The sequence below is a fragment of the Diprion similis genome, chromosome 5, assembly GCF_021155765.1.
Source record: "Diprion similis isolate iyDipSimi1 chromosome 5, iyDipSimi1.1, whole genome shotgun sequence".
NCBI classification, from domain to species: domain Eukaryota; kingdom Metazoa; phylum Arthropoda; class Insecta; order Hymenoptera; family Diprionidae; genus Diprion; species Diprion similis.
The window spans coordinates 2,750,689-2,770,769 of record NC_060109.1 but is presented as its reverse complement, the minus strand read 5'-3'; the positions used below and the strand labels follow the sequence as shown (position 1 = coordinate 2,770,769).

Here is a 20,081-nt window from a genome sequence, read left to right as displayed (position 1 = left end):
CGGGAACTCTAGCGCTGACGTTAAATTATACTGGTAATACTGCATAAAGGCATATCGCAGCATGTTTGATTTGAAATTATGTCATACTCCGCGGTGCAATTTTAAATAAAGCCATTTGCTGCAGATTCTACATCACTTTCAATTCAACAGACTTTCGTTGTTGCCACGTTTGATTCTGACCACAGTGAATGAAATAAGAGGAAATCAAACAACGTCTTGGGTTGGTAGTTGAAATAATGACAGATGATTAAAAATGTCAGATTTTCCAGGTACAAAAGTAAACCAAAGAAAGCAAAAAATGACATTTTTAGAATATCTATAGATGGAGAAAGAAGGAGATCTGTACTTGTGACACTAGAGGTTCGAGTACCAACACGAGGAATCTTTTACAGTTCCTTCTAGGTATTGCTATCAATGTTTACAACAACGTTACAAATCCATTTGAACCGATCTTTGTTCCTGCACCGATTAAATGCGTAGAAAAACATGTGTTACAAGAATTCTTGCTGTAACTTGCAAGCATTTATATTCTGTGTCTAACCCTAAGGCCCACCAGAGACTTGTCTCGATGGTTGATCGATGCTGCAGTCATTTGTTCGAGAGTTGTCTTCCATGGCCAGGAGGTACATCTGATGGTATCTCGATTATTGGTCTTTCTACTCCTATCTAAATTCGAAGATTACATCGGATAAGGAGTACATGAGTCTGTTCAAACTTTTCAAGGGGAGTCCAAAGCCTCCTCCGGTGATCTGTTGTGCCACCCTGACGATTACACCGATTAATGTCAAAGGCATGTTTGTAGGTACTGATAACGATGTTTCGTTTAGAAGCGACATTTTTTTCCGCTCTCACCTGAAATACCTGTTTTTACGTGGGGAGAAATCTGGAATATGTAGGTCGATCAAGGAAACCTCAATTTTGTGTCGACGTTTCCGTCCTTGTTGTGGGTTCTCCTCAGGACATTTCTTTATTTTGCTTAAAAATCCACAGCAAGAAGCCATAAGCAGATCAGAACTATGTCCTGAGGAGAGTCCACAACAAGGGCCAAAACGTCGACACAAAATGGAGGTTTCCTTAATCGACCTAGATATCCAAGATGTTAAATTAAACTTTAAAAGACTGCTTTCGTAATTCAATGTTTGTCCATTTGAATGACACGTCTTAGCCATAAACTCGCAAAGTTCTAGGGGTTCTAGACGATTCGTCCATTTGGATTTGGTATTTCCGTTTTGTCTACTCCACAAGCTTCTTTCGTAAGACAATTGCAGTGTAGAGACCGTGATATGAGACGTTACTCAGCATGCTTCAAGGCTTTCCTTGGTCATAACCCGTGCCATTTTTTCTCCATTAGGAAGACTAGAGCCGCGTTGCAAGCATGAGCACGCTTCTCGTGGCACTACGCCTTTCTTCGTTTGGAAGGGTTGGAGAGGCAATAAAATCGGATGAGTAATTGTTATCCGTAATGGCCGAGGCCACCCAGCCGTACGCAGGTCAGGTGTAGCAGCGTTGGGCGTTTTCATCGAATTCCGTTTGTCCGTTAAACGATATTTACGTCCCGTTACGGGCATCATGATCCCAGATTTTATCGCCTTGGTTTATTCTCGATGAATATTTCAATCGATGTTCTCTAACAGTGTTCGTTATTAGTGGTAATAATCGTTGCCGCAGGTACATGAGTGGAAGCTGTTCCAACCCTTTCGGAACAGCTGCATGAACGTCTCCAAGTGAGATGAGCATTGGGTATGATAAATTGTCCTTTGAAAATCCTACATTCTTTCTCAAAGCATTCCATTAGATGTGTAGGGTTGATAATGTCCTGAAATTCCAAACCTGCACAATAATTCAGGAGAGCAAGGAAGCCTGACGACGAGACTTTAAACTGCAGTAGGAAATTTATTTTCAAGATCGTTATTCACCTCTTCTTCATGACTGCTGTACTGTTCGAAGAAGCGTGCTCAAAACAGACAACTGATTGTAAAGGGGGAAGAGTCTTTAGGACGTGTTCGCTGTCAAAGGTGAATGGATATTCATATCCCCTGTCTAGAATCTGCTTTTTTCTCTCCCTCTCTCTCTTTCCGTTGGATTATGCAAGTCGACACTTACGAGTTACGGGTCAACGGCTCGTCTAGCGAAGCTAATTGTCAACCAGTATAATTATTATTAATGTACGAGTGATGGCCTTCTGAATAATGGATTCGGACTTTATTGCACGATTTGCAATCGAAGTGATCGGCTTTGCAACCTTGCATTGCTTCATTGCAGAATTCAACACTCTTTGCAATTCTTGACAAAACTCAATTATGTCTTAATTCTACTGAGGATCTACCGAACAATGTTTGCAAATAGATATTTGCACTTAGATTGAGATCGTTATCATAGATTGCATAAATTATTCGACTTGGGCTTCACTAAGTTCACAATACAAATTCCATTTTACGGAAATTTATTACTTCAACTGTCGAACAGGCAATTATTAGTAGCAAATGTATTTTAAAAAATGATGATGTTCGAGTCCTGTGAAACATGGTAAGTGGATAACGATAGCTTCTGTTTAGTAATTTATAGGTAGTGGCCAGTAAAATTAAACCTGTAGCATTTCCTTCCTTCATAACTGACTGCTTTCACTCGCATCCTTGAATCTCAGCCCCAATATCGTGAAGAATTTACTACCTACACATTGAGTACCATGATTAAGTTGAACACGTTTTTGTTCCAGCATGTTGGATTGAGAAGAAGAAGAAAATCTTGACTTTGTAGAAAATAGTTGTCAGAATCGGTTTCAGAAATCGCACAAGTATTCTGGGTTTTCTGGGGATATATCAGATTTTTTTGTTTAATTCCAGTGATTTTTGTATCTTTTGTATTCGTATTATAGCGATCTTCGCATCTTGAGAAGATAATAATTTGACAAGTACCTATACAATGTACGAAAATCTCGTGATAAAATTGATGAAACGTGTCGATTTGAAAGTTCCTTAAAACGAGGGATAGACAGAGAAGAGCCGAAATACTCTCGGTGAAAAGAGATGCGACGTGTTTCGCCGGCGGCTTCATCGACGGCGACGACGGAAAGCAGACCGCGTGGCGCGCTCTTCGATCTTCCTGATGATAAGATAACCAGAAATGTACAGAGGAAGGTAGGTACAGGTAGGCAAGGACTCAGGCAGGCCGGTGCCCATGCCCGTCTAATACTCGACACGAAAAAGAAAGAGATCGCCGATCGAGAAGCCGCGATCGATCGTGTGATTGATGGTACGATATGTAAATATCTTCACGCCGTGTCTTTGGCTTTGAGATATAAGATAAAATCCCGAACCCACCATTGGGGTCTTACTTTTTGGTCCAGAGCCCACAGTTCCGCTGAGATGAATCTCGGTCCCGCATCTCTGTCAGAGAATTTAGTTGAATAACTTTATTAAAGCTCGGGCGTCAAATCGCTGGCAAGTATTGTCAAGTCACGTCGAATCATTTCAAAACGTTTCCCAAAGATATTCACACAAATTACTTTCATGTGTCCAACGAAGTGCGACATTCTTTTGCTTATACTTGGCGTGCCTAGGAGTGCAGCTTCTTTCTCCAAAAAAGTTTCTCTCTCGCGGTGGACTGGACTTAAGTAAGATGCGTACCAACGATGCCAAAATACCCTAGATCGGTAGTGATTAATTGTTGTGACGTTGAATCTGCGAGGGAAAAAATGAGCGGGACTTTAAATAACTCACACCACAACTATACATGATGGTATTACCAAGCAGGGTAGCGTTCTGCAGAAAAATAATTCCCTAAGAATATAGGGATTTTTTTAGACAGTTGGTACACATCTCACTTAAAGGCTTTGACCTCGAAGAAAGGCACGTGTCGTAGGAATTCTAGGCACACGATGATATAGGGTACTGAGAAATGGTTAGATACAAGGTGTTTCCGATTAAGTACCGCAGTGCGTTGGGTTGCCTACCACCGAGGGGTGTAAATATCGGTAAGATAGATCTACCGAGTTATCGGTAGTTAGTGCGTTTAAAGTCCTCTTGAGTGGGCTGGAACTGCCCGTTTTGTCAAGTTGCGTACAGCTCACTCGCAAGGACTTTAAACGCGCTAACTATCGATAACTCGGTGCGTCTGTCTTAACGATATTTGTGCACCGGAAGGGTAGGCAACCCAACATCTTGCTGGAGGGTTTTTTTCTCTTTTCTTCCTAGCTTGAGAATTAGACATTAGGGTCTATTCACCCTTAATAGCTAAATACCTACATTCATGTTACACAATTAGATGCGTAGCTTATTGCGCAGTGTCAGCTAGTAACTCTCTCTCTCTCTCTTTCTTTCTCTCTCCTGAAAAGGTGATACCAGTGCACAAACCGTTCATCCATCACCTCGCCACAACCACATTTCACAGTTTCACCAACCAGACATTATTGATTAACGCTGCTGAGTCAGGAAGCTGCCGGGTATGATCAGACGTAAAATATTCGAGGAATCAATCTCGAGCGTTAAGTCGAGTGATCGGCGTTAAATCGACTTGTCCACGGGACCGAATACATCTTCAAGCAAATTCAAACCTCTACGTGTACCAAAGACCATCATCTCGAAGGTCGTCATCCGTCAGTTTAGGCACCTGTACCATTCGGATCACGTAAGCATTAGCTACACTAATAAGTGTGTGGGTAGCAAAGCATGCAGCATATGTACCTCATGTAAGTACACTAGCGAAGCTACACAAAGATCAAAGATAATTGATCCCATGGGCGGGTTGAACAGAAGAACTTACCCGCAACTTTGCTTCCTTGTACGTATACATATTGGCATAACGTATAACGATACATAAGTTCAACGCTCGGTTTGCAGAACAAACAAGAACAAATTATACGTGTGAATCGTTATAAACGCAACAATTCAACTTAGGACGAAATCCTTCCACTTTTGGACTTATTCAATTTTTACCAACCGGTTTCCGGTGTCTTTTGTACCTATACTTGTATCAAGAGTGTATTATAAACGTATCAAAGTATGAATTGAGATGATTTTTGCTCAATTGTAAAGACGATTTAACGAGTGATTAATCTTTGAGTAATGAATCTTTGTATATCTACGTACACCTTAATTCGGCACATTACGCTAAACGGCCAATGCTACTCGATACTTTTTACGTCACGTTGATTTATTTAAATACATATGTATAAGAATGAAGCGTATTAAACCCGTGAATGATGACTGCAATTTTATAATTCACGACGCCAAGCGGTCTAGGCTCTAGGGAATCGTTCAGCCGCCGGCCAAACACCTGGAGACTGTCTGTCTATGATATTTGAAATGAGAATAATTATTCGGCGTGGGCGATGGATGACCGCCGGATAAGATCATCACCGCAGGCGCCGAAACGGAGAAAATAAAACAAATGTTTTAATTACTCGTAAAGAAAAGATCCGAGGATGATAAATCATGGTATGCACGTATACGTGTTTCGATCGACAAAGGCATCGGTCACATTCACAATCGGAATAGCCATTTAATCTGGTTTTAAAAATTCCCTGAATTTTTCCCATTTAACTGGCTGAAAACTGTCTTCTTTTCCTTAACTTTTCGCTCGTTAGTCATTTTTTTCATTGAAATTGAAAAACGAAATCTCTTATGGAGGTTGGTTGATCAAAAATCGATACTCTTCATGAATCTTATCGGATGACATAGTCGAATATTGAGTATTTATCGAAATGGTTAAAAATCTAGTAAATTCGTTAAATTTTATTCGACAATGGTTTATTTTCATCGTGATACTAGTTTCTTAGAATTATTAATATAGCAATAATTAATTGACAAATACTGAAAGTGCGATTATCTCGTAATAAAATCGATGGAAGTGCAGTTTTTGTCCAAATTATTTTGTTCGTCTACTAGTAAATACGAAACTTAGGTGTTAAGTATATTACATTCACAGTGTTGTTGCCATCATTATCATCATCTTTACAAATGAATATTGATAACTAAGTGAGTGCAGCAAGAGAAATGAAAGTTAAAAAAAAAAAACTTATAAACTAGCGTAGCCAATACCATGTTTCGCCAAATTTCCAAGAACAACTGGAAGAACTTGATGAAATTCTGCGGCACTTTTACTGTTTCAAAGTTTTTCAACTGAGTGATCATCCCGACAAAGTTAAAGATTCTAATTTGTTGAATTGATAAAAAAAAGTTAGAAATTGAAAAATTGAATGACTCCAGTTCACGAAATCAAGTTTTGTTTACACCGTGAAACTGAGTATTATGTACCTATACATATTAAATTCCTGCACGTTTCGTCATCAGCTAAAATTTAATGTTTGCCTGGGTAACCAACCGTCATAAATTTAGACGACAGTTCGCTCGATGTGCCTATATAACTTAAAGAACTTTGACACTTGTCGATGGCGGGTTGTGCTCGATTCAGAACTGTCAAAATTTTTGAGGTTAGAGACAGCCGCTCTCGGGTTTAAACGCGTGCGTATTAAATTTTAACAGACGACGAACCATGCGGTCGTTAGGAATTCACTCTGTATTCTGGTGTAAATATACATGATGTACCTAGGACTGTAGCTTCTTTCTATAAAAAAAGTTTCTCTCTCGCTCTGGACTGAACTTGAGTAAATTCGGTACCAACGCACGCCAAAATACCCTAGATCGGTGGTGATTAATTGTTGTGACGTTGAATTACGGGATTCGTGTACTGGAGAATATATTCATATTTTGAAACATTGAATAATTCAAAATACAAAAACTAAATTACGGAAATCAAGTGTTACACAATGTGCACGATTATTATCGCAACTTTGTACAATACACGAATGCGCCATTTAAACTATAAACTTCATATTCATATGCGAAAAACATTTGAAATAATCTATTTTCCATTCACATCACGAATAACCTGTATGTTGCACAATACATAACCATCAAACTGTAATGACCGTTCTGTGTTGTGTACTCTACACGATGGCGTTACCGAGCAGAGTAGCGTTCACCAATTAAATAATTCCCTAGCAATCTAGGGATTTTTTTTAGACAGTTGGTACAAAATTACTTAAAGACTTCGATCTCGGAGAAACGGGCGTGTCGTAGGAGTTCTGGGCACACCATGTATACTCACACCGCGTTCTACACGATGGCGTTACCGAGCAGGGTAGCGTTCACCAGACAAAAATTCCCTAGCAATCTAGGGATTTTTTTTTAGACAGTTGGTACAAAATTACTTAAAGACTTCGATCTCGGAGAAACGGGCGTGTCGTAGGAGTTCTGGGCACACCATGTATACTCACACCGCGTTCTACACGATGGCGTTACCGAGCAGGGTAGCGTTCACCAGACAAAAATTCCCTAGCAATCTAGGGATTTTTTTTTAGACAGTTGGTACAAAATTACTTAAAGACTTCGATCTCGGAGAAACGGGCGTGTCGTAGGAGTTCTGGGCACACCATGTGTAATCACATCACGTTCTGTACACAATGTAGGTTCGTTATATTAGAGTATACGTATGTGTGGTTAAAAGGAAGAGTGTGTAAGAGCTGACCATATAGAGAGAAAAACGGGGTATACGAGATTGATAAATATTTATAAACCAGATCGAGTTGACATGTAGAAAATGAGCCGCAGAGAGAGATCCGACTTACCAATGAGGACACAATCGTTCTCTCCTGTCCTGTCGTCCGGTAGATTTACGCTGTTAGAATTGGAGCGCGTTGCAGAAGCGAGGTAGATTTGATGGAGGACAGGTTTGTCCGTCAGGCCTCGTCCAGCCGTCTGACGATCCGCCGGCTCGATGAAATAACTTCCGGTCGATGTGCGGATATGTCCGCTCTGAAAGTTGTCGGAAAAAAAGAACGAATATTACTTGAAGTTATTGTAAAATGTGTGGCAATGTTGTTGTTCGAATTAATTTTAGCCACCAGGAACGTTTCACGCCTCTTACAAAACAAAAAATTCTATAACATATCGAATGGCAATGAATACGCTGTTATTGAACAGGCAAATTATAATGTTACCAAGTTTTGTATCACGAGTTGCTGCCATTGAGGATGCCAGTAAAGGAAATCTAAATCATGATGATTTTTGCTCACGGTCAAATAGCGTTCATGAGCGTTCAATATTGATCGGTAACCATAACCAATGAACCTTAACTAAATAACTTTTGTTCATTTTTTATCCGGTTTTATTACGAAATTATTTGCAATTTACAGGCATTAGGGGAATCATTTTTCTGCCTGCAGCTACGCCTTTCATCATTTTCTCTTTTCAAGTCTAACGGAAAGCATTATTTCCATTCTGATAAGATCGCGTGGCAAAGGGATGCGAGTATTAGATATTATCTTTTACGAAATGGTATTTTATTGATGTTGTGTCTGTATCGTCGACCTTTAGAATTTATGTGGGCACGTGGAGCAGGACCGAGGTTAGTAGTAGTGGCAGGAGTCTATGATGTTGAACCTCTGTACATAGATTATTTTGTTTCAGATCACGAAGTCGAAGTTAAGAATAGCTGACCGTTACAGTAAAGTTGTTTCGGCCTGTTTAATCATCTTACATAATAAATCATATTATTATATCAAGCCATTATTCTCTTCCGGTATAAACGATGGCGCTAAATTTAATCAGAAATAAAATTTCCTCCTATTTTTGATCCCCGATATTGACCATAGACTGCACGAGTTGTTATTATCACTAAATTGCATTCGTTTGTATACAATTTTCTATCAACGTTACCATAGAAAATTGTTTCTCAAAAATAGATTGGAATTTTTGTTTTTAATTCTGTACTCGATAATAAAATGAATTTTTATTAAGAGTAGAATTATATTTTGCATATATATAGTTGCGATTTAAATTTGCTTGAAAATCAATGTCAGGATTGAGTCATCCAATTGACAGATTTAATGATCCTGCAAAGTCATCACAAGCTGCAAGGCGCCAGTTGAACGACGAAACACGTGAAACGTGACTTCGTGTTCAAACAGAATTTCTTTTAGCAAGGCTCATGATATTGGAAGGCGAACGATGTGTTGAGATAGCCTTAAATTGACACACGCGAATGGAAATTATCTGATTTAAAAGGGATGACACGTGTGCGTAAGGAGCGCATAGTCGGATTGAAAATATTTCAAAACGAAAAATACCAAATCAAATGCCCAAAAAGTGAAACTGACGTTAACAAGATCAATCTGATGCGAAAAAATCACTCGATCCAAACAAGAATTTCAAAAGATCATAAGTCAGACTGTCTTACTATTTTTTCATTAAAAAATTCATATTGTTTAATTTATCAATAAAACATGATATTTTATCCAAAATCTAATTGAAATAAATTCTGAAAAATTTATTAATGAATAGTATCATGTATTATTGAATAATATTATTTCTTTGCAGATGGTGACGTATAATGATTGAGATTTTGGCAGATGAAATCTACTGTTTTCAAATTGTTTCAATTTTTAGATTAGTTTCATCCCGTTTTAGTTTCAAGACTATTTTAACCTGACTGTACGCGTATCATAAATCGTTAACTTCTAGCATCGTACAATGGAAGAAATTAAGAGACAGTAGATTATAATCGTGGATAATTTATGATTTTCCCAAGTCACGTTGTTCAGCCCCTTGAGACTTATGTAAGCAGATGCATAGGAGAAAAGCTTTTATGCATGCAATATGACGCGAATGCGTGCTGATTTATGTATCTCGCCGTTTTTCGCTCACGTTTTACATTCGCACTTTATACAGGGATTCGACTCGCCGTTGTTTTTCACACGTTTTTCTTGCATTCCACGCCGTAATTTACACGTTTATGTTTATTCACCCAATCTCTATGTCTGAATCACGTGACATTTGGCCGAGAAGTGTGCATACGTATGCATTTCTTTTTCATGAAAAATAATCGAAAAACAAGCACCGACAAATTTCGTTGGACTTCTTTGAAGTCTATATTTATATTGTACTCCCGGTTTTATTTTTAATCCATGTGTTGAGGAGCGAGTTTCACGAATAAGTGTGCATGAATAAACGTAATACAGAAACACAAACGCGTTTCATCGGTTAAGTTACATACATGAGTCTGATTACCGATAGGTATGATAAGTTTAACATAATAAAAAAAAAAAAAAAAAAAAAAAACTTTTACAGCTTTGAAGTGTTCAAAGGAACGGACGCTTGGACTGATAAGACAGTGAAACAGATCATTTTAAAGGTAGTTCTATAGCTATCGTATACTTTCGTAATGAAATTATATTATTAAGATTTATTACAATTTTTTACTCCATCATTTTCTTAATTTTCATTCATTGCGGTTAGTCGTTAATCGCTTTGGAATACACGCGCTTCGTCCATAATATTAGATAATAAACATCGTTGTTGTGACTCGAAAAATTCACTTGGTATTGGCATATAAATAAACAGCATACAAGAACTATTGTTTATCGTCAAGATTATTCAACTATAAAATATGATGGAATCATATTGCGAGATTTTTTTTTTCGAATTCGAAGCAAATTGATCGGTGATCCGTTTCAGTTGTTGGCGAAGAGTTTACTGAAATGGAAAGTGAACAAAGCGTGAAAGAAATGGAAGAAACGACGTGTCATATCACATGGGAGCAATAAATCGTCGCGATGTAGTGAAAACAGGAAATTTTTTGCATGGTAAAATATCATGGTAAATTATATTTAATCCACGACAGGTGCTTGTATACGATATCGTTTTGAGGATTTGAAATAACCTCGAATTAGTTAATGGCTTTTTGGTTATTTATACACTTACATAAATGCTGGCTGTACGATGTTTCTTTCGCGTTGTGGCAGCGTCGATATACACCTACCAGATGTCCCTAAGTTGGGGGTATCGAGTCTGCTGACGTAAGTAATACTGCTTCGAATTCTATTGATTTTGTTGATATGACGAGTGGAAAAGTTTTGCTTTTAATTTTTTTTATTCTCAACGTCTGATTTTCCGAGTTAAGCCAGAACAAAGTGACGATTGGTAGATTCATGCTTTCGCATTTTCTATGAAAAAACTTAGAGGTAGTGTGAAAAAAATTATCTATCGACGGTATTTTACCTCCGCGTGAAAATTTTTAAACAATTTTTTGTAAGGGAAATATCCTGACGATTTCACAAGTAATATAGTCGTTTATGTATAGGATTAGAAAAGTTTCTCTCAATTAGTTCGTGTTTTCGATTTTTCAAATTCCAACGGAAACGAGAATTTCTTTGAAAAACATGGACCTAGCACTCTGTCTATAGTCAAGTTTTTTTTTTTTTGGCAAAGCATTTAATTTTGGCGATCAAGCGTTTTGGTAATTAATACGAGGTATTAGAATTGGCTATTTTTGTGGCTCGCGTGGGCTGCGGCACCTGTTTTGTAGCCCGGAACTCGTTATCGTTTGATTCTGGTCAAAGCTTTTGAATAGCGGTGCGACAAACTTTTTTTTTAATTTCTTGAGCAGCCGACGCAATACCAATCGTGACTGTCAGAAAATGTCCCTGGGAACCCACAGCTAACGGTGGGCTCCTAGGGACATTTTCTGACGGTCACGATTGATGTTGCGTCGCGTCGTCTGCTCAATCAGAGGATGACTGTCGGCCAATAAAGATCGGGCGACTTGAAATTTTTCACAACTCTTACGTGACAATTTCCACTTCTTCGGCAGAACGAAAGTGAAAAGTTAATAAAAGAAAAAGGCATCAGGAATCGTATAATGTGAAGTCAGAACGTGTTTGTACAAAAAGAGACGCTATATTTTCATACCGCAAGTAGAGGAGGCCTCGTTAAGTACGTTCGCATAAACGAGCCTGGAGTAATTGAGACGTTGAGCGTTTATTCTCGTTTTCGCAGATGACCGATGTGCTGCTGCACCATTTACAACTGCATCAGTACAAAGAGTTTACTTGAGGCTTACCGAGAACTCTCTATCGGCACGTGTGCAGTGCGGACCGTTTTTCATCCGTCGAGTTCTAAATCGCTGTCTTCAATTAGGCTTCTCGAGAAGATTTTTAACCCTTACAACCTTACATCATACTCTGAAATTGATTGTTAGTTTAATTTTCTTCACGCTTACTTTCGACTGTATGTCTGCTACTTTCACTTGGTGTTTATTCCTAGCTCAATAAACGTCCGAATGCGCATGCGTGAGCTTTGTTGGATTTTCATGCAGGTTGGCCAACTGAAACTTCATCTGTCAAACGCGGTTTATGAAGGTTATGTTGGTCAATTAGCTTCACATTTCACGCTTCGTTTTGATTGTAAGTTGGCTCTCATGTCCAATTATTCTGCGCATGCGCAGTGAGTCGTTAAGCCTGCTAATAGTAAGTTCCACCTCATTCCTCTCGATATTTAGACCGGCAATTTTCACTGGCAGAAAAACAGCTAGGCTGATCCAAGCATGGTGAATTTACTCGCTCTGTCGACCACGTGGCTCGTATACATGCGCAACGGCTGAATTTAGCTACACATTTCGTGTGTGACTAAAAAGCTCCGGTTTTCTCAGTTGGACAGTTGTCCTTCGCTTTGAAGTCGTCGAGAAATCAAGACTGGCCATATATTCAACGATCACAGGCATCGGTCTCTGCAGTGACCAGATGGCTGGTTGAATACACATTGATTTCTAAAGCAGGAAGCTTGCTCACAGTTTACATACAGTAACTGACCGGTGGCGTTGGCAGCAGCCGTACGAGTCCACCTTTGTTAGGCTTATTGTAGGTTAGGTTGAGCACGTCTTGCACTCGAATCTGATACGCTTGACGTCCAAAAGCAATTGGAAGGTCAAAAATTGTCAAAAAATTGGAAAAATTTATGACTTAACACGTGTCTGAATCGAGGAAATTAATAGATGACTTTTGCACGATACTTCAATTCTGAAGGCGTTTATATTTCTGAGAAACTGAGGTCACGCATGCCACAATATTTTATCGTGCCATTCAAAACGTTGCGACAATTTAACGGAATTGAAATTCTCGTAAACATGGGAAAATTAGGAAATCACCATAAATTTTTTTTCAATATTAACGATGTTTTCGAATCCCAGGGATATTCTTTAAACCTGATGAAATCCCCATGGAAAAGCCATGAAAATTTCTAAACTACCATGAAACACCCATGAAAATTACTGAGACCCCATGAAAATCCCGTTAAAATTTCTAAGCCTCAGTATAATTTCCATAAAAAAAACCTCATGATAATTATTGTAATCCCCTAAATAATCATGAAATCTCCATAGAAAACGTCATGAAACGAATGAAATGCGCACCTTATGCGCGTGCGTCAAGTCACTCGATTTTTATTGGCCGACAGTTACCTACCGTCTGATTGAGCAGCCGATGCTATACCAATCGCGACTGTCAGAAAATGTCCCTAGGAGCCCACAACTAACGGTGGTTTCCTAGGGACATTTTCTGACAGTCGCGATTGGTATTACGTCGTCGGCTCAATCAGGCGGTAACTGTCGGCCAATAAAATTCAAAGGACATGACGCACGCGCATAAGGTGCGCACTTTCTTAATGGACACACGGTATAACACTCAAAACTTTGAATGTACGTCGGAGGAATGTGGCGCGCAGGTTTTATCCACTATAAAGAAAAGAAAATGAAAAAAATTTCTCGCTAGTATAAGTATTTGTAATAAAACGGTAGTTCTCAGTAATTGCTGACGTTGGTATAAGCTTATCGTTTCAGTACGTTGACAGGTAAACGACAGGCTTGTCATTTTCGTCGGGGGCTTGTAGCGTTACGTTATGGGTAATAAAAACGACGTTGGAAGAAACACAAAAATGAGAGGCTTGTTTAAAGAGTTTCTTCAAATTTCACAGAGGCTACGATATACGCACAGTCTGCACTTGAGACTCTCATTTTGTTCTATTTTTTTCCCTTCAAACCGCGCGGATATGTACATACAAATCGAAACTGCTTTCTATTTTTACTTTTAGTCTCGTGCCGTAGTTTTTACACTAAAGTTAATTTATCGTTAAGCGTAAAAGAGGCCCGAGCTTAATCTATTCGATACGATTCTAATTCAGCGAAACATGAATAATCGATTTAGAAATTGGAAAGAAATAAATAAGTAAAATATTCCCGTAAAATAATACATCTATAATGAAATCTGTTTGTTTTTTACAGATTCACCAAGCATTTAAAAAACAAACTAACTTCTCCTCCTGCCTCGAAATTTTATCCTGAAATATTTGGTTTACACATCAATGAAAATTCTTCGAATAGCTCAAACGGTGAATTCAACAAAAACTGATGGTAATGATTTTTGCAAAATTAGAATGCAAATTTTGAACAATCGCAATTGCACAAGCAAAATTCGTTGTGCCCACGTCGTCCGCACGAACAGCTGAGCCTCCGTTTCATTTACGCGTTTCAGCCTGACCCATATATCGGTGTAGATATTTTTACTCATCTAATTTGAAACACTGGCCGCGGGATACACTCATAGTATACTCATAAACTCACACAGACGCACCGTTTGTCTGCAATACACGCACATTTTCCGTTGTGATTTGCGAATTAGTTTCAACTTTCCTTTTCAAAATTCTTCCCGGACCAGCGGTCAATCCGTGCCTTTTATGTACGGGGTGTGCAGTAATTTTAGTCAAAAAATTTGCACAATTGATCCTTCAGTTGAGACCTGAAAATTTTTGATGCGTGGATATAGGTCATTCTAGTGAAAAATTAGCGTTCTGGGATCGTTATCTTGACAGAACAGTATAGGAATGAATTTTCATTTTCAAACTACATTTCCATTGAATAATTTGCCGAAAAAATTGACGTTTAATCTATCAGTTATACCAATTTATCAAAGTATTTTTAAATTCGGAAACTGTATATAAGCAGGCAGGTTTGCATTGTGTTTTCTTTCTGTATAAATACGTCACTGCGGTAAATGTAAATATACGTGCTTTTTGCATATAAATCGAATGTACACTTAGTCGTAGTGATTTTGAAACGGCTAATTTGTTCGACGAGTCGGTACCGTTGGCAATGCAGATTCCGTCCGCAATGTCAGATGGTAATGTGTTGTGATATGCTTAAAAATATTGATTCTATTTCACGTCTAACCGGCGGTGGCGCTGCGGTCGGATCTGTGTTGCCAACTTAAATGACTCCTCGAGAAAACTAATCATTGCAGAATCACTGCGACCAAGTGTACCTACATACGCATGTAAGAGTATCAGATTTATTCATCTTATGTCAGGAATGGACCAAGACGTAGAGTGCAGGCGCCTTTTTTCGGTATTTATCTTATTGTTGGTAAGCTGAAGAAGGCATACGTGTGTACTTTATACAATTTTTTATGACGCACACAGCGGACATGCCAAGTTTGTACCTGCAGTTATACCGTTAACAATGGCACAGCGCAGCTGCAGGGTGGGCTTCTTCGTTGGAATTTGTATTATGGGCTTGACACATGGATATTATATTATACATTGGTTATACATGCGTTTTATGTGTATATATATACATATAGATATATATGCATGTATATATATGATATGAATATCCCACACATTTGAATGGAAACCGATAATCGTTGCCAAATTCCGGACCTCACAAAGCACTCGGTATCTACGTATTTTATGTACGTTGTTATACACAACTCTACATCTGTATAAATGTTATATGATGCACATATGTGCAGTTCATGTCTCATACCGTATATTAATATTCTATTGTCCCTGAAGCAGTGAGGCTTATGCAGCATGGGAAACTCGGGACGACCGTCTTCATTACAACTGTCAGAGTTGTTTTTTTGATACTATTTGTAAAATGGGTAATGCAGAAAGTGTTTTTAAATTAGAAATTATGCTTACAAATCCCATGACATTTTTCATATGTTTAAAGACAACTTTTCATATTTTCTTTTAGATTATTCTTTTTATTTTTTAGTTCGGGATATATGATATTTAAAGTAAGACAGTTTCAGAGAAAAGAAATTGAAATTAGAATCTAACCGGGTTATAGACTTTTGCTGGATTCAAATACTTCTAATCGATTCCGGGGTTTTCACGAATTTCATAGCACTACTAGCAAGGTCATTTATTTTTATAACACAGCTGTACTTATGACAATCCTCACAAAAGTTTTTGGTTTGTCAATTAAAATAAATTTAGTTTCATTTCAAGACACGTGATTATACTTAATATTTAAATATTTTTATAGATAATGTATATTAGTTGTATTAATCGATCGAATTTTGATTGATTGATAAATTATTATTCGAGATATTAATTAACCAAGAAACTCATCACGTGATTAATAGATCGAAAATTTTCTTATCTTGATTCTCCTGATTTTTCACATTTCTTCGATCACTGCCACTTGTTATAATAATCATAACTTTTTCGATCATCGTCGTATGGATATAATCTTGTAACAAACTTGATTAAAATGTTTGTTGATCATGTATAACTTTTGCAAAATGAAAATTTATGCGAATTCACTGAAAGAATTAAGTTCAACTGTATTTGTGAGAATCAAATAAATTAGATTAAAGTATTCTGTAATCCCAGATTTGACAGATATGCTTATTTTACAATGCGTGGTGTGCCTAGAACTCCTACGACACGCCCCTTTCTTCGAGGTCAAAGCGATTAAGTAAGATATGTACCAACTCTCTAGAAAAATCCCTATATTGCTAGGGAATTATTTTTCTGGCGAAAGCTACCCTGCTCGGTGATGCCATCATGCATAGTCGTGGTGTGAGTTATTTAAAGTCCCGCTCATTTTTTCCCCACGCAGATTCAACGTCACAAAAATTAATCACCACCGATCTAGGGTATTTTGGCGTTATTGGTACGCATCTTACTTAAATGCAGTTCACCGCGAGAGAGAAACTTTTTTATAGAGAGAAGCTGCACTCCTAGGCACACCAATTATACTCACAGCATGATACAATGCCGAAATTAGACTCGAGAGAGGTTAAGTGCACGATGGCTGGTTGGCGGGTAAGTGAAACGTCGCGGACGTATTCAAAACCGACGTGAACTTTGTAGTGCAGCAATCTATACCTATTTACGATTACGTGTGTAATTGTAATCGCCGTTTATGCAGCGTTTATCGTCATCCGTGCTTCAATGCCTCGCCAGGCGCAACACGTATAACAACATCATTAGTTTAAATTTACTTAATAAAATCTTTCAACTACTTGTATATCTTAGCTTAATCAAGCTTAAGGTTGTTACTCCTTTTATGTCCTAATCAACTCTCTTGATTGACGTTAATTTATGCAATTTTACATACGTATATATGTATCCACATACTGTACGTCCGTACTCGTGTAATATCACATTTCACTTTTCATTTCATAATCATTTCTCCACACGTGAGCTTCATTTTTGCAACATTTTTATCTTGGAGATTTTTTTCCGTAATTGGTAATGATGTGAAATTTTTTTTTTTCAAAAATTCACGCAAATTTTTATGGTAAATATTTATTCGTATTACAATTTTCATTTTTCACGTGTACTAAAATCGTTGAATATAACTTTTTGACCAGATAATCTACGAAAATTGTATTTGTTTTTAAGATAAATTACTATAAAAAAAAAAGTTTTCTCCAGTGATTATATAAAAAGTAAAAACATCAGGCGTTCTGAAAATTATGCATTCACAGTTCCTGCAGTCAAATTGATTCTGAATTTATTTTGCAAGAACACTAAACAACAAAGCATGGCGGATAATGCAAGTTTTTCATATTTGTACTTTGTTTCCTGGTATTTCTTTTTTTTTTTTTTTTTAATTTACGATATCATGTTACTATATGTCATATGTTCATTGTATTGTTTTTCGATTTTAATAAAAATTAGTATTTACCTTGTCCGTTGAATTTGAAAAGATTGTGAGATTTTTACTTTAGATATAATGCCTGAACCCAAAAAATGTCCAAAACGAACGTGGCCAAGTTCATTTTAATGACTAATTTATAGGTGGGGGTAAAAATGCAGCAGGATCAGAAAACAAAAATGTCACAATAATGAGATCTGAAAGACGTGAAAATCAGTTTTTTATAATTTCAAAATGTAGAAAGTCAGAGTTCTGATGTCAGACTTTGAAAATGTGGAAAATGGAATTCTGTCGACTCTGCATTTTAGTTTTGTGACTTTTCACATTTTCTATATGCTCACGATGTTTGATACTCAGCTTTCTAATCACAGAATCTGTAAATGTGTAAATTGGAATTGCGACGATTCGACATTTTGGTTTTCTATACTTTGCCTTTTCTACATTTAAACTTCCTAAATCTTGAAATTAAAAAAAAATGTATTCACACCTTTTTGAAAAGTGAAATCTATTTTCACCCTTCTACCTTCTAATAATTCTATATATTCACAGTGCCTTTAATTTATTCTACAATTGTTCGCGTTCGAAGTTGGTTCGTTTCCGTCGCTGCGCGATGCACTCTCAGCAGGCGTGAGTCCCGGTCCCACGAAAATTTAGAGGACCATAAAAATTTGACGGTTCACGGCCACGATCGTATGCAAACGTGGTGCAGCATCGCTCGGGTCTCGAGAAGAGGTCTGTTGCCCGGCTGCAGCCTGAGTATCGTGACCCTTAGGTTTCGGGGTCTTTGATCGCGCATGAATCACCTTGTAGATAACAAAGAAGGCTCCCTTCTTGTCGAAGAACTTTATTTTACGTCCAGCCATTCAATTAGAATAATTAATTTACCTAAAATAGTCACCCAAGCCGAGAAAAGTTTTCGGTAAAAGTAGCCTGTAGATATTTCTACGAGACATTAAAAGAGATTAGAAGTAACTAAGATCAGGTTGCATTCAATCACAGGTAATAAATCGTTTCTAGACCTAAACTTTCAGCTTTCTTTCAAGTATCTATCTACAGATAATTCCTTTCTGAGTTATACGGTCTGATAATTTTTTTTTTTTGATAACATGATCGACGTTCAATTTTTACAGATAATTATACACATACTGATTGGGCAGATGAGCTATTAAGTGATTATACTAATCGCTTCGATCGGTGAGAGAAAAAAAAAAAAAAAAAAAAAAATGTAATAAAATCGCATAATACTGACAATCATAGAATATTTTTACAACTGGATGAAAATCTTGCGTTCAAAAGTCTCCTAGAAATATCCGAAATTGTTATATTTCGCATGATTTTTAGGCCAGCATCATCTTTGTTATAATTCGAACTTTTATCACGACCAGAGCTTTACATAAAAAAAAAAATGAAGAAGAATAAAGATAAATGCTAAATGGATGTAAACAAGAACAAAATGATTCGGTGCATTCTATTTCTTCATTCCATCATTTTCGTTCTATGATTACAGTTCATGTTTTTTGAGGAAAATACTTGAAATCTGTTTATTTTTATTTTTTTATTTTAATACTGCGCTATTGATAACTGTGTGGAAATGAGCATAAGTTGTTTTAGTTTCCAAAAAACACTGAGAAAAGTGAAAGTGAAACAAAACACCGTTTAATGTTATCGCTATTTTTACCATTTTCGTTATATTTAAAAATGCCGGAATATGATGTTTTTGTGTATAATTTATGGTTTGCGTGAAGGATATTATATTATATAACGTATCCGTTAGATCAGCTCTCTGGAAAAATCCGATGACTACATCTGTCGTAATATCGATACGATGGTACAGCTGAGAGAGATCAGTGGTACGCAACTGTGTGAGAAAAAAAAAATTATTATAGAGATAAATTTGACGACCATCGTAAACGTGAGATTAACTTGAGACAAGGAAAAACACACTAAAAACAGCAGCTGACAGTCTATATCTCTCGGAGAAGAGGGTGGTGATGAAAAAGAAGAAGAAGAAGAAGAAAAAGAAGAAGTCGAAGTCGAAAATAGGAAAATAATATATATTCAATTATACAAACACAAAATTGGCATTGTTGTTAGACGAATTGATTTCGTTGCCATAAAATTTTACACACGTATCTGAAATATAAAATTCAGAGGGAAAAAAAAGAAAAGATTTGTAATTTTCATTATGTATACAATGTACAATTTTTTTTTTTTACGAAAATGATATTATAAACTATTAAAAAAAAAAATTTAATATACTATCTAATATCTAGGCAAATATCAAAATCATGTTTGAGTAT

At 37.1% G+C, this 20,081-nt stretch overlaps 1 protein-coding gene across 1 annotated transcript in view; it reads right to left on the bottom strand.

The window, feature by feature from the left end:
- The window catches only part of LOC124406410 (A disintegrin and metalloproteinase with thrombospondin motifs 9), a 172,114-nt gene that overhangs the window by 29,089 nt on the left and 122,944 nt on the right, over nucleotides 1-20,081 (bottom strand). The window contains exon 6 of the mRNA XM_046881818.1: nucleotides 7,628-7,814. Coding sequence (XP_046737774.1) covers nucleotides 7,628-7,814 — 187 coding nt within the window. The remainder of the gene's footprint in view (nucleotides 1-7,627; nucleotides 7,815-20,081) is intronic.